We start from the raw sequence: 16,755 nt of genomic DNA, 5'->3' as shown, positions 1-16,755 counted from the left end.
TGACAAGTACCAGGGTTCCCCCCCATCCCTCCCCATCCATCCCTCCCATCCTCCTCCCATCCCTCTCCCTTTGAAGCCTCGGGGATGGTGATGATGATGACACTCGCAGTAATCTGTGGATGCTCCGCCGCTGACATGACGCACGGCGCAGAAACGCTCCCGCACTGATCCGGAGCTGCGCTGCTGCTGCTGCTGCTGCGCTCCGTGTCTCCCTGACACGCTGGAGGAGGAAGGATGGAGGGGATGGAGGGGGTTAGGGGGGGATGGAGCCCGTGATTGACAGCCCTGGTGAGACAGCAACGTCGCGGATCCTGTTCCTATCTGATCTCTGCGCACGCCGGCTCCCCTGACCTGCTCCACTTCTTGTATAAGTCTTAGAATGAAGGCAAATGGCGAAAGGCGAAATGTTGAGAGAAAAGACGAAATGTTGAGAAAAAAGTCGAAATGTCAAGAAAAAAGTCAAAATTTCGAGAAAAAAGTCGAAATTTTGAGGAAAAAAGTCGAAATGTCGAGGAAATAGTCAAAATTTCGAGAAAAAAGTCAAAATGTCGAGATTAATGTTGAAGTACAATGTCGAGAAAAAAGTCGAAATGTTGAGAAAAAAGTCGAAATGTCAAGAAAAAGGTCAAAATTTTGAGAAAAAAGTCGAAATGTCAAGATTAATGTTGAAGTACAATGTCGAGAAAAAAGTCGAAATGTTGAGAAAAAAGTCAAAATGTCGAGAAAAAAATCGAAATGTGGACAAAAAATTCAAAATTTCGAGAAAAAAGTCGAAATGTCAAGATTAATATTGGAGTACAATGTCGAGAAAAAAGTCGAAATGTTGAGAAAAAGTCGAAATGTCGAGAAAAAAGTCGAAATGTTGAGAAAAAAGTCGAAATGTCGAGAAAAAGGTCAAAATTTTGAGAAAAAAGTCGAAATGTCAAGATTAATGTTGAAGTACAATGTCGAGAAAAAAGTCGAAATGTTGAGAAAAAAGTTGAAATGTCGAGAAAAAAGTCGAAATGTCAAAAAAACGAAGAAAAAAAAGGTCATGCTGACATGACGCACGGCGCAGAAACGCTCCGCACTGATCCGGAGCTGCTGCTGCTGCTGCTGCGCTCCTCCCTGACACGCTGGAAGAGGAAGGATGGAGGGGGTTGGGGGGGGATGGAGCCCGTGATTGACAGCCCTGGTGAGACAGCAACGCCGCGGATCCTGTTATATCTGATCTCTGCGCACGCCGGCTCCCCTGACCTGCTCCACTTCTTGTATAAGTCTTAGAATGAAGGCAAATGGCGAAAGGCGAAATGTTGAGAGAAAAGACGAAATGTTGAGAAAAAAGTCGAAATGTCAAGAAAAAAGTCAAAATTTCGAGAAAAAAGTCGAAATTTTGAGGAAAAAAGTCGAAATGTCGAGGAAATAGTCAAAATTTCGAGAAAAAAGTCAAAATGTCGAGATTAATGTTGAAGTACAATGTCGAGAAAAAAGTCGAAATGTTGAGAAAAAAGTCGAAATGTCAAGAAAAAGGTCAAAATTTTGAGAAAAAAGTCGAAATGTCAAGATTAATGTTGAAGTACAATGTCGAGAAAAAAGTCGAAATGTTGAGAAAAAAGTCAAAATGTCGAGAAAAAAATCGAAATGTGGACAAAAAATTCAAAATTTCGAGAAAAAAGTCGAAATGTCAAGATTAATATTGGAGTACAATGTCGAGAAAAAAGTCGAAATGTTGAGAAAAAGTCGAAATGTCGAGAAAAAAGTCGAAATGTTGAGAAAAAAGTCGAAATGTCGAGAAAAAGGTCAAAATTTTGAGAAAAAAGTCGAAATGTCAAGATTAATGTTGAAGTACAATGTCGAGAAAAAAGTCGAAATGTTGAGAAAAAAGTTGAAATGTCGAGAAAAAAGTCGAAATGTCAAAAAAACGAAGAAAAAAAAGGTCATGCTGACATGACGCACGGCGCAGAAACGCTCCGCACTGATCCGGAGCTGCTGCTGCTGCTGCTGCGCTCCTCCCTGACACGCTGGAAGAGGAAGGATGGAGGGGGTTGGGGGGGGATGGAGCCCGTGATTGACAGCCCTGGTGAGACAGCAACGCCGCGGATCCTGTTATATCTGATCTCTGCGCAGCGGCGGCGCACGCCGGCTCCCTGACCTGCTCCACTTTTTTTGGGGTTGTTTTTTACTCCTATATCTGAGATCAGCTAATCTCTGGATCGTGTTTACAAAGCTCTGTTTCTCAGCCGAGCTGGGACCGAGGAGATAGGGGAGGGAGCAGAAGCTAAAAGCAAAAGCTTCGAGCACAAGCGGAAAGAAACTACCATTTACCCAAATATGGGAACTTAAGCGCATCTAAATGAACGCTAGACTGCGCCGTTTTATACTCCCACTACTTCACATGTGAAACCGACAATATATGTGCCATCATACTTCCCCATGTTTACATTTCACTTTCGAGAAGAATTATAAAATATAAGATGGAGACAGTTGGCTTCAATTGCAAAATGAAAGGTCAGGCTCAGTGGTTCCTGGTTCGAATCCCAGAAGTGTGTGCGGTGAGCCCAAGTTCTTCCTGAGCTTGTGTTTCTGCAGGTATGCAGAGATCTCTCTTTTGTTGAAGAAAATTAACACTGTAATGAAAATAAAACACTCACCGAGCCTCAAAGCCCGGTTCAGTGACGGTACGGTGCCGTGGCCGTGACCTTGGGAAAGGTCGTTCATCTGTGACGTCAGCAAAGCTGCAGAAAAGTTATATTGAGATGTTTGAGCAACACGTGCTTCCTTCATTATGGCGTCTTTAAGACCGATGCTGCTACAGTAGCTCACTGTGCAGATATCACTAGTCCTGGTCTTGGGTCTAGTCCTGGTCCAGGTCCTGGTCTTGGTCCTGATTCTGGTCGTCCTGGTCCTGGTTGTCAAGGTTTGACATTCCCCCCAGCTTTCAGTTTCTGTCTTGCCCCGCCTGTGTCCCATCTGCCCTGATTGTCTGCACCTGTGTCTGGTCTTGTCTCGTTATCCCCTGTGTATATCTGGTCTTGTCATTCCCTTGTTCAGTCATACAAATATGGGACTATGTAAATTTGTGTATATATATATATATATATATATATATATATATATATATATATTTATATATATATATATATATATATACATCAAACTCTCCCCCTCTGTTAAAAACCTCCTGTGTTTACCTTCACATTTCCGTTTGGCCGTGCATTTTGTCCCTCCAAGTTATTTCCGTCACAACCACGAGCGCGTCCGTATAGCTCAACGGGATGAGCAGGCGACTTGCGTACAGCGAATGCGGGGTCGATTCTAGTCGCGGCATATTTTGCACCCACTTCCTACAAGTCTGTCTTTCACTGCACCTATCAAATAAAGTTGCAAGAGCCGCATGACACCGGGCAAAGAGCCGCATGCGGCTCGCGAGCCGCGGGTTGGCAAAGCGCGCCTTTACGTCTGTACGGTAGGCTTTGAGCATCAAAACACCTTAATCAACAAATCCAACCTGTAGACTTTGGGGAGATCGGGGGGAGTTACTGACTGATGGGGAATCTGGGAAGAACAGTACCGGTACGCGCCGCACACAGTAAATGATTTCCGGTACGCTGATGGGTAAAATGTAGAAGTGCCGGTACTGCGTACCGCTCCGTACCGGCCCACTTAAAGCACTTGTTTGTTCCCCATGTTTCCTGCCACGGTTTTCCTACAAGTTTTCTGTCACGTCTGGGGGTAAGGTGTGGACCCAAACGCAGGAGCGCAGGAGGCAGGAGGCAGGAGTTCAATGAAAAAAATTATTTATTTAACAAAAAAGCCAAACTAAAACGCTGCACAGCAGGATCAAAAAACTCAAAGAAACAGGCATCAAAACTTGGAGGAAAACCGTGGCAGGAAACATGGGGAACAAACAGTACGGTCCGACCGGGAACAAGGGAATGACGAGACCAGATATACACAGGGGATAACGAGACATGACGAGACACAGGTGCAGACAATCAGGGCAGATGGGACACAGGCGGGGCAAGACAGAAACTGAAAGCTGGGGGGAATGTCAAACCTTGACACTGGTCCCGGTCCTGGGCTCAAACCCCTAAAATGCCTCATGGTTTGGTTTCTCTTTGGTGCCTTTAGAAATCGTTACAAGAACAACCTTGTTTTCAGAGTCTGAACTTCAAAGACGTATATTGTAAAGTTTATATTGAATGAAATGAGTTGACAAGGAAAAGAATGACATTTCTCACATTTGCAAGGAAATAAAAGCCGAAGGACGTCTAAGCATTTCTGTTATTTAGTTATTTATTTATTTTCACGCTTTCATAACTTTAAGAAACGTGTTAAACGAGACGCCGTGGCTGCTGTTTTCATCAGTTTACCGATACTTATGCAAACGCTCACTCCGGGCCTGGGCGTTGCGATACCCGCTGTGCTTGAAAGAAAAGACAAAAAAGAAAAGAAAAGAAAGGGAGAGACAACAGGCTGCTAAACGAGGCGATGCAGGAGGACGGCCGGCGGAGAGAAAGCTGCCTGGCAGGTTCAACCATCCACCTTCACATTCTCCTCATTCCTGCAGAGAAATGTTTGAGGGCTGATTCATGACTCCTGCAGCAGAACAATCTGTGCTGCTCCGTATCTGATCCTGGGAGTTCAGTATCAGTCTTCATCTGTGTGTTTCCCCCCTCCTTCATCCGTCGTGTGAGCCGTCCTTTAGTGCAAATACGATAAAATAACCAGAACAATAACACATAATAAAGTCTCTAGTTGCTCTTAGTCTCAGGCAAACAACAACATATGCTTTTTGTTTGGTTTGTTATTTCTTTCCCATGTGTCATTATTTACTGAACAAAAGGGGTAAAAGCATCAAACGGGCAAAGCTACGAAGGTTTTCAGAGGATTTCAGAGGTCAAACTGTGGTCAGGAGCGTCTGATCACCCGGGTTTGGTTAAAACCGTCATCGGGAGGGATGGGAACCGAGAATCGGTTCTTGTTCAGAACCGGTTCCCAGTAAATAACATATAAAATTAAATAAAATTATAAGAAAAGAGGTAAAATCATAAAAAGTACAAGTTGTTAAAAAGTAAGGGCAGTAGATCCAGCAGGTACATCTCATTCTTAGAATGGCAAGAATTACGTTTCTATACGGTCAAAACGTACAAAGACCGGGTCAAATACAGTATTACAAAAGTAATCTGTAACAATTCGTACGGTAAATTAAACCAATTTGACAATTCTATGCCACAATGCCTGTTTCCAGGTCTTATTTCACACAACTGAGGAGAATTAAGTTTCTATACGGTCAAAACTTGCAAAGACCGGGTTAGGGCTGGGCGATATATCGAGATTTTAATATATATCGATATATTTTCAAACGTGATATGGTACGGGACAATATCGTTTATATCGATTTAAAAAAAAAAAAAAAAAAAAAAATGTAAATGATTTTGATATAGCTTATTTTGTGACAAATTGACTTGAATGTTTTATTTGAGATTTTCACAAATGTTTTGTTATTTGCACAACTGTCAACCTCAGTGGAAAAGTCTGCCTGTTACTGTCTACATTGTATTAATTACAGTGTATTTTAATTTAATTGTTATGCAGGAAAGGGATATTTGTTTTATTTTATTCAAGAAGCATTTTTATTCTATATATGCAGGCAGTTTATTTTTATTTCATTTGTTTTATACATTTTGATATTGTGCAGACCTCTGTTAATAAAGGAACCTGTGTGACATTTGGCACGAGGCTTTGTATTAAAACTGACTGTTTTTTTAAGGGTTTGCCTCAGAAAAAATGAAGCTAACAGAGATGCTAACAGAGATGCTAACAGAGATGCTAACAGAGATGCTATGCTATAATGCTTTGGGGGAAACCCCAATTATGGCACAGAAAAAATATCGATATATATCGAGTATCGCCATTCAGCTAGAAAATATCGAGATATGACTTTTGGTCCATATCGCCCAGCCCTAGACCGGATCAATGGCAAGGTTCCCACCCTGGAGCACGGTGGTGGAGGGATGGTGGTCGGGGGTTGCTGGTTCCACCTCACAGTCCCTGAGTGGACCCTGAACTCTCGGGCCCATCGTCCAACGGCGAAAGGTCGGGTTGAGACCAGGACAAGCGGCAGAATCAGGCGGGAATCAATCAACACCCCGACGTCTGAGAGGAAGACAAACCCCAACGATCGTATTCACGACCTCGTCCAAGTCTCACGCTGATAAAAACGCTCTTATCGGACCGGAAGAGCGTTAATAGGTCAACGTTGTGGAAAAGAACGGAACAACATTCTTCTGAGACGATGGCACGCTGATAAACCCGTACAGGAAGTGATTACTTAAGGTGATTGATATTTAAGGCGGAGCTACGAGCCGTGTAATCATGGGGGTATTTAGAGACGACATAACTGTTTCTCTTTTGTTTTCATTTTCGTTAGATAAATAGTGAGAGAAATAGTTTGATTTCATTTCATTTCATTTATTTTATTTTATTTTTGTACATGCAAAAAAAAAAAACTTCATGAGAAGTTTAAGAAAACAAAACAACAAAACAAAGAATTTCATCCTTTAAAACTTGATATCTTGATTTACATGTGCCAAAAAAGGAGTAGGAAGAAGTGTAAACTTATTTAGTCCTACCCCCATTCACTGATCATTCACCTGTATTTATAAATATTCACACACTGTACTCACACTGCTAATAACAGTATTATTATTATCATTATTATAATATACTGTAATTATACTCACACACATACTTATACATGCATACACATAGTTGAATATTTCTATATATTTGTACACACATGCCCATATAAATATTTATATAAATATAATAGTTAAATGCTGTTGTTAATCTGAGTTTACATTTACATCAATCAGAGGATTTTTATCAGGTTTTACACAAACACCCAGGATTAACAGCTGGTTTATTCACATTCCTCATGACTGCACCTTTTCCAGCACCGCCTGAGGTTTTAGGTGAAGTGTCTGACTGGCATATTTGTAGATTTAGGTGGCACCGGACAAACGTGGTTGTAATATCTCAGATGTTTGAGTCATTTCAGATTCTCAGACATTTCCTGAAACCACACCAGATTCCTAACAGATTCATCGTTTGTGCTTTTCCTGCTTCGGCGTGGACGTGGAGGTGGACGGTAGGGATGGGCGGTATGGACTAAAAAATGTATCACAATCATTTCTGGCATTTATCCCCATAACGATAAAAATGACGATTAAAAAAAAAAAAAAACAATTCAACTCCACCTTTTTAACTATAAATCTATCACCACATTCAGTCTTTGGAGCCAAAACACTGCTCTAAAAGATACTAAATACTAAACTACACCAATTAAATTGAATTGATAAAAAACAATTAAATTAGTACACCTGTACTGTAAAACTGTAATGACTCAAATGAAACAAGTTTGAAATGTAAGAACAGATTCAACATTTATTCAAACTGTGTGGCTTAAACAGTGGGATAACAGTGCAAACAGCAAAAGTACCTTGTCCTTCAAGTTTTCCTAGCTTATAAAATCAAAAAAGTAGAAAAAAATACAAGAAGCAGGACAAATAAATAAAAGTTCACTGAAAATAAAATCCTATCAGTGATGACCTCTTCTAATATAAATAAAATGTGCAAATTAAACTGTGGTTGGAACATGCCACAAATGAGATACTATTGCAATTTTTTTTTGTAATAGTCAAACGTTATATCAAAATGTAACAACCATTTCCTTCTGTTTTTGCAGACTCTGCACATAATAGATGATGTTTGCTCCTCGTCTCTCTTTTTAAATCCAAACCAGTTCCAGATAACGTAGCTGGAGCCTCGTTTAACAACGAGCTCCTCGCTCTCAGAATTTACAAATTATTACCGTGGGGAATTTTTTTGACGGTATATCGTGAACGGTAAAATATCTCCCATTCCTAGTGGACGGCCGCGTCAGTAACCTCCATCCCAGCTCCGTCTGAGCCGCTTGGCCGGCTTTTATAAGGTGTGAAAGGCCTCGTCCGGGCTGGAGCATTTTACTCGCCTGTTATTCCTCTGGACCCGACGGCGCAAACATGTTTTTACAGTTTCACCTTGACCAGAAGTGTTTACAGACGCTCAGATTTCCTGGAGAGAGCAGAGTCCTCCCACCAGAGCACGTACCGTAATGCTGCACTGCTGTCGGGGCTATTTCTGTTTTAAGGGAGGTGTGGGAGTCCCCGTGTTTACCGGCAGCAGCAGGGCCGGGGAAGCTCGGCGCTCCATTATCTCGGCTGGAGGCCGGCTGCTGCAACCGCCTGTCCTTCGGCTGTAATCTCACACTCAGAGCACCTGTTTGGAGACCAAAGTTCCCCCGAAACTCAACCCAACCACAAGTGTTTTTGTGAACTTGATGCTAGTCGTCCGCAAGCTAGTCCTGTTTTGAATTTCACCATTACATAATAGTCTGAAGGGGTTGATGGGGACAGTTTACTGTTACTGATGCAGTCAGGGTTGTATTTTGGGACGCTCTTTCTTTTATTCTTCAATAGATTTGAATCTATTGACTATCAGTGGTTTGGTTTTCCTAAATGTTATCCATATAAAGGCAATATAACCTATTTTTTGCGGGAGAAGTGTTGTTTCCTGTTGTTTGACATTACAGATATTAAGATATTACAAAACAGATAACTGTGAGTAAATATACATTGACAAGGATTGAAAAAGTAGTCCCTCTTGGTATGTAGTATTTGCCATTGACCCGGTCTTTGTAGGTTATGACCGTATAGAAACGTAATTCTTGCCGTTTTAAGAATGAGATGTACCTTCTGGATCTACTGCCCTTACTTTTTAACAACTTATTTTTTATTATTTTACCTCTTTTCTTATCATTTCATTTTTCAGATTCAGATTCAGATTCAGAAAACTTTATTCATCCCCGAGGGGCAATTGCAGGACAACTGAGCAGCAAGACGTTGAAAATATCAAATAGAATAAGAAGTAAAATAGAATAAAATGAACAGATAAATGGTGCATGTCTCGTTATGTACAAAAAAATATATATATAAATATAAGAATGTTAAAACAAAATTTACAATACAGTGACTGTAGATATAAATAAATAAAATATAAAGTATAAAGTGTCAGTGTAAAGTAAATGTAAAGTGTATTTTATATGTTATTTACTGTCTTTCCGCTTTTAATGTTGATGTAAAGCACTTTGAATTACCTTGTGTTGAATTCTGCTATACAAATAAACTTGCATTGCCTATTTCTTAAATATTATTTCCTAAAATATTCTGCCTAATAGATGGTCTTAATTCTTGTCATAATCTGAAAGTTTGACAGCAACTCAGTTTAAAGCTTGTTTGTGCTGCTTTTAACTGCCTCCTTTTTCCCCCCTCAAAACATTGTTTATTTCCAAAGTTTATGAGACAAACTGAATTTGCCTGAAGGGACTTTGAAACTGTCAATAAACCTGTTAAACCCTCTGTCACGTAAACACACAAACCCCTGTTTGTGCTCTCTTACAACACGAGGAGACACTGAACTTCAAAACGTTTAAAACATTTAATTACGTGGGGTTTAAAGTTTAATAATAGCCTACTTCTTTGAAATATTTCATCAGACCTATTTGTGAAGCCTGAGAGCTTGTGCTGCTCCCGCTTCCGGGAACCACGGCGGCTCCTGATTGGCTGGCCGTGGTCTCGGCCCCGCCCCCCGAGGCGAACGGCGGCTCGTGATTGGTCGAGGCGGTGGGCCGATGGCTGCGTGGATGAATATTCAACGGCCAAACGGGTTTCCTCATCAGAGCAGCGTGTGAGACGGGACTCGTTTCGGCGGAGGATCAGCTGGTGACAGGTGAGCCGGGGACGGACTATTCACGGCTTTTTTAACGGTTTTTTATTAAATAAAGCCAGAGTTTCACTTTTTTTCACTTTTCCGGTCGTTTTTTTTAAGTTTGCACGGATTTTTGGCATATTTGAGGCGGGCGTGGTAGCCGGAAGCTGCTTGCCGCACCTCACCTTTCTCACCTGTGGGTCTATTTCAGGTCACTGCGGCTCCGGTTTCACGCGGATCAACTGGTTGGACGGGTTTGCAGGACTGGGACCGCCTCAAACTCGAGTGTATATAAAGGGATCCACATCTCCAGCAGGTTAGATCACAGAAACAAGAGGGAGAGACACGTGGAACTGCAACAAACTCCTGAGATTTTAACTTTTCCTGCAGAAAAAGACACTCCAAACCTCCACAAAGATGATGATGCAGCTGTCGGAGCCTCCCAAGCAGAAGAACTCCCTGTTCAACGCCATGCACCGCTTCATCGGGGCGGTGAACAACATGGACCAGACCGTCATGGTGCCCAGCCTGCTGCGGGACGTGCCCCTGGACCTGGACCTGGACCAGGACCGGGACCAGGACCGGGACCAGGACCGGGCCCTGGCCGCCCTGCGGTCCTCGGACCCGGAGGAGACCGACATGTACAGCTACTACCAGCTGCTCAAGTCCATCCGCGGCGACATCGAGTGGGGCGTGAGGCTGAAGGAGAGGAACCTGGCGGTGACGCGTACCCACTCATCGGCCTCCTCCTCATCCTCATCCTCCTCCTCATCAGCATCCTCGTCCTCCTCGGAGGAGGAGGAGGACGAGGAGGACCTGGAGAAGCAGTTCCAGTTCCACCTGACGGGCCTGCAGGGCGTGCTGTCCAAGCTGACCCAGCAGGCCGACTGCCTGACCCGCCGCTACACCGAGGAGGTCGGCATCGGAGGATGGGGGCACTAAAACCTGCAACTTATCGCTTTCGGGCTGAACTTTTCCCCTAAAAGGCCCAAACTTCTGCTGCCGTTACTACTGAACTGAACTGAAACTGCCCCCGGGGGGGTCAAAGGTCTGCCGGCCTGCTTGGTGTCGGTGTAAAACCTCTAAAAACCGTAGATGTGTTGATCCTGAACAAAAGCATCTCTGAGCTCCTACGATTTTTGCACTGTATTCAGGTCAATGATACACAGATGAAACGACTATTTAAGCCTCTATTTAATATATTTATTTCTTTACGCTGCTTGAGAACGACTGGTGTTTTTTTTTTTTTCCTGATTGGGAGACGTTTGCACCGCCGAGCCGCCTCCTCAGGGAGGATACTGACTCAGGACTCGGCATCGCCTCTGCGGCGGTGCTGATGATGTCGGTGCGCTCGGCCGGCGCCGTCTCCCTCATGCTGTTTTGTTATATGTTTGTGTGTTTTTGTTTTAAGTTCTTTGTCTGGAAGGAGGCAGACGCCGACGGTATCTGCCCGTGATCTCCTCGTGTCCTACATGGTCGATGAACTGGAATCGTATGATAATTCTCCTGCAGAATAATGAGGGTTTCCACGAGGCCCTGCTGCCACTAAGCCTATCTGGTATTAACTTCAGGTCCATCTGTCTGAAAAAAGTGTTTTAATGTGTTTTTAACTTACTGTTTTTGTACGGAAATGTTTCTACAATAAATTTTTTTTACACATTTACTTTCTTGTTGAGTGTTTTTCCACATGAGTGACGTTCAAAATAGGAAAAAAAGCACAAAGACTGACATGTGCTTTGTATTTTTGTATTTATTTGACAAGGACAATGCAGTCAAACATTGATACAAATTTGCAGCTGATGTGATGCATGTAGAGTTTATAGCTAGTGCTAATTCTCTTCCACAACATTTCAATACAATATAAAATTCATATACAGGACTGTCTCAGAAAATTAGAATATTGTGATAAAGTTCTTTATTTTCTGTAATGCAATTGGGGAAAAAAACATGTCATACATTCTGGATTCATTACAAATCAACTGAAATATTGCAAGCCTTTTATTATTTTAATATTGCTGATTATGGTTTACAGTTTAAGATTAAGATTCCCAGAATATTCTAATTTTTTGAGATAGGATATTTGAGTTTTCTTAAGCTGTAAGCCATGATCAGCAATATTAAAATAATAAAAGGCTTGCAATATTTCAGTTGATTTGTAATGAATCCAGAATGTATGACATTTTTGTTTTTGTAATTGCATTACAGAAAATCACAATATTCTAATTTTCTGAGACAGTCCTGTACATCAATTAAAAAGACCATACAATTCAATATTGCATTTACATGATATAAAACCTTCCCTCACTCACTTACTCTCCCACACAAATATATTTTATGTACATATGGGGTTAAATCAACATAACTAGTGTTTTTTTCCCTTAATTATGGAGCAAACTTGTGTTTCTGAGTCTGAAAATCTTTCTGATTTCTCATGAAAGTTTGAAGCAGCTTAAAAACAGGGAGCAACACTTTCGGTTAGACTTGAAATGCCGTCAGGACCAGTAGAACCGGTTCAGACGTGCCAGCGGAGCGTGGCATGCTGGGGGGTGGAGAGAGGACAGGTACAGGATTGTCTCAGAAAATTAGAATATTGTGATTTTCTGTAATGCAATTACAAAAACAAAAATGTCATACATTCTGGATTCATTACAAATCAACTGAAATATTGCAATCCTTTTATTATTTTAATATTGCTGATCATGGCTTACAGCTTAAGAAAACTCAAATATTCTATCTCAAAAAATTTTAATATTCTGGGAATCTTAATCTTAAGCTGTAAACCATAATCAGCTATATTAAAATAATAAAAGACTTGCAATATTTCAGTTGATTTGTAATTAATCCAGAATGTATGACGTTTTTGTAATTGCATTGCAGAAAATAAAGAACTTTATCACAATATTCAAATTTTCTGAGACAGTCCTGTATTTATTTAGAAAGGGACAACGCACATTAATTAAAAAACCCGCGCCTGACACTGTTTTCTTTTTGTGTCACTGTTGTTTTTAAGTCTTCTGTATTGTGGTTTTTGTTTTCTTGAGTTGAGTTATACTTTAATGTCCACTAGGGACATTTGTTTTAGGCATCAAATACATGCATAGCGTATAAAAACAGGACTGTCTCAGAAAATTTGAATATTGTGATAAAGTCCTTTATTTTTTGTAATGCAAAAATGTCATACATTCTGGATTCATTACAAATCAACTGAAATATTGCAAGCCTTTTATTATTTTAATATTGCTGATCATGGCTTACAGCTTAAGAAAACTCAAATATCCTATCTCAAAAAATTAGAGTATTCTGGGAATCTTAATCTTAAACTCTTAAATTTTTTTAATTGCATTACAGAAAATATAGAACTTTATCACAATATTCAAATTTTCTGAGACAGTCCTGTAAATCCTGCAGGTAGAGAGGACAGGTAAATCCTGCAGGTAGAGAGGAACCCCGGCCGTGACTCAGGAAAGCAGCCTGGACGGAGGCCGAGTCCAGAAATGAGTCCAGAAATGAGTCCGGAGACGAGCAGACGATCCATGACGGGGCTCCGGTGATGAGTGTGTAATCTGATCGCAGTCGGGAGGTCATTAACACTTGAATTTGAGACTTTTCTTCTTTAATTGTCCATCTAAGTACCATTTAAAGCCTGAGAAAGCGAGCAGGTTTCCGCTCGGGGGGCCTTTAGCCGTGAACCTGCCACATTTACTTGAAGATGCATCTGCTGTTGACTGGATGCAGATAAACTAAACAACTTCCTCAGCAGTTCTGAGCCGCGTTGTGCTGGAACAATAGATCAGATATAAAGTTAAATCATCCTGGAGCCCCCGGCTCTTCTATCCAAGCTCATTTTAAAAACTATGAAACAAAGATACTATTAAACGGGGAGATCCATCAATTGAGGCCACGGTGGCCAGACGCAGCGTTCTTCCAGAGTATCTAAGTTTTAGGCTTCACCCCTGAGTGTTAATGGGGCGGAAATGACACTGGGAGAAGTAATGTCGTCCTGCAGGCCTCGGAAAACGCCTTCAGACCAAATATGGAATCAGCTTTGCTCGTTTCAGATGTTTACGCCTCTGCAGTGAGATGTTGTGACATGTTGTGCTTCTAAAAGCACAGAGATGCTTTATTACATCTACAGTTGTGTTCACAGCAGCTGCTGGTGGGCGGGCACGTCTCACCCCCTCTTTCTGTCTGTGGAGGGGTTTGGCAGGGGCATTCTGGGTAATTCTACTCTTATTAGGGGTTGTGATGTCACAGAAACCTGCAAATCAGAACGACTGACTGGTGACACATTTACAGACAGATTTCAACTGATTCTCAGATGTGCTGAAGCCACAAAGCCGGGTGGACTCATGTGGACTAATGTGGACTCTGAGGGACCCAAATGGACTCATATTGACTCATATTGACTTAGAAGGACTCATATTGACTTAGCAGGACTAATATTGACTCACATTGACTTAGAAGGACTAATATTGACTCATATTGACTTAGAAAGGCTCATATTGACTCATATTGACTTAAAAGGACTCATATTGACTCATATTGACTTAAAAGGACTCATATTGACTTAGCAGGACTAATATTGACTCATATTGACTCATATTGACTTAGCAGGACTAATATTGACTCATATTGACTTAGAAGGACTAATATTGACTAATATTGACTCATATTGACTTAGAAGGACTAATATTGACTAATATTGACTCATATTGACTTAGAAGGACTCATATTGACTTAGCAGGACTCATATTGACTCATATTGACTTAGAAGGACTCATATTGACTCATATTGACTTAGAAGGACTAATATTGACTCATATTGACTTAGAAGGACTCATATTGACTTAGAAAGGCTCATATTGACTCATATTGACTTAAAAGGACTCATATTGACTCATATTGACTTAAAAGGACTAATATTGACTAATATTGACTCATATTGACTTAGAAGGACTCATATTGACTTAGCAGGACTAATATTGACTCACATTGACTTAGAAGGACTAATATTGACTCATATTGACTTAGAAGGACTCATATTGACTTAAAAGGACTAATATTGACTAATATTGACTCATATTGACTTAGAAGGACTCATATTGACTTAGCAGGACTAATATTGACTCACATTGACTTAGAAGGACTCATATTGACTCATATTGACTTAGAAGGACTAATATTGACTAATATTGACTCATATTGACTTAGAAGGACTCATATTGACTTAGAAGGACTAATATTGACTCATATTGACTCATATTGACTTAAAAGGACTCATATTGACTTAGCAGGACTAATATTGACTCACATTGACTTAGAAGGACTAATATTGACTCATATTGACTTAGAAGGACTCATATTGACTTAGAAGGACTAATATTGACTCATATTGACTTAGCAGGACTAATATTGACTCACATTGACTTAGAAGGACTAATATTGACTCATATTGACTTAGAAGGACTCATATTGACTTAGAAGGACTAATATTGACTCATATTGACTCATATTGACTTAGAAGGACTCATATTGACTCATATTGACTTAGAAGGACTCACATTGACTCATATTGACTTAGAAGGACTCACATTGACTCATATTGACTTAGAAGGACTCACATTGACTTAGAAGGACTCATATTGACTTAGAAGGACTAATATTGACTCATATTGACTCATATTGACTTAGAAGGACTAATATTGACTCATATTGACTTAGAAGGACTCATATTGACTTAGAAGGACTAATATTGACTCATATTGACTCATATTGACTTAGAAGGACTCATATTGACTTAGAAGGACTAATATTGACTCATATTGACTCATATTGACTTAGAAGGACTAATATTGACTCATATTGACTTAGAAGGACTCATATTGACTTAGAAGGACTCATATTGACTCATATTGACTCATATTGACTTAGAAGGACTCATATTGACTTAGAAGGACTCATATTGACTCATATTGACTCATATTGACTTAGAAGGACTAATATTGACTCATATTGACTCATATTGACTTAGAAGGACTCACATTGACTTAGAAGGACTAATATTGACTCATATTGACTCATATTGACTTAGAAGGACTAATGTTGACTCATATTGACTCATATTGACTTAGAAGGACTCATATTGACTTAGAAGGACTAATATTGACTCATATTGACTTAGAAGGACTCATATTGACTCATATTGACTTAGAAGGACTCACATTGACTCATATTGACTTAGAAGGACTCACATTGACTTAGAAGGACTCATATTGACTTAGAAGGACTAATATTGACTCATATTGACTCATATTGACTTAGAAGGACTAATATTGACTCATATTGACTTAGAAGGACTAATATTGACTCATATTGACTTAGAAGGACTAATATTGACTCATATTGACTCATATTGACTTAGAAGGACTAATATTGACTCATATTGACTCATATTGACTTAGAAGGACTAATATTGACTCATATTGACTTAGAAGGACTCATATTGACTTAGAAGGACTCATATTGACTCATATTGACTCATATTGACTTAGAAGGACTCATATTGACTTAGAAGGACTCATATTGACTCATATTGACTCATATTGACTTAGAAGGACTCATATTGACTTAGCAGGACTAATATTGACTCATATTGACTCATATTGGCTCATATTGACTCAGAAAGACTCATATTGACTCAGAAGGATACAAGCCGTCAGGGCCCGACGGCGGGTCGGCCTCACGTCTGGAGGATCAGACGTCCGTCGGGTCACTTCTTCTCCTGCTCTCTCCTGCACAGACCCTTCAGCAGATCAGATATTCTGAACTTTACACTGCAAGTTACACGGATACAAGAGAAACAACAAAGCCGGGATTTAATTTGGCAGAGCGAGACAGCCCCCCATTAAAAGTGAATAAGAAACGAGGCCGTTGAAGCTGAAACTCCGACGTGAGAAACCTGACAGA

General features: G+C 40.5%; 1 protein-coding gene across 1 annotated transcript; it reads left to right on the top strand.

Moving 5' to 3' along the window:
- Nucleotides 1-9,932: 9,932 nt before the first annotated feature.
- On the top strand, nucleotides 9,933-11,452 carry mid1ip1a (MID1 interacting protein 1a). Its single transcript, XM_061724647.1, has one exon. It carries the CDS (start codon nucleotides 10,207-10,209, stop codon nucleotides 10,729-10,731), a length of 525 nt encoding a protein of 174 aa, XP_061580631.1. The 5' UTR covers nucleotides 9,933-10,206; the 3' UTR covers nucleotides 10,732-11,452.
- The last annotated feature ends 5,303 nt before the right edge of the window (nucleotides 11,453-16,755 follow it).

This window comes from Cololabis saira, chromosome 6, assembly GCF_033807715.1.
Source record: "Cololabis saira isolate AMF1-May2022 chromosome 6, fColSai1.1, whole genome shotgun sequence".
NCBI classification, from domain to species: Eukaryota; Metazoa; Chordata; class Actinopteri; order Beloniformes; family Belonidae; genus Cololabis; species Cololabis saira.
This window is presented reverse-complemented; position numbering and strand designations above follow the sequence as displayed.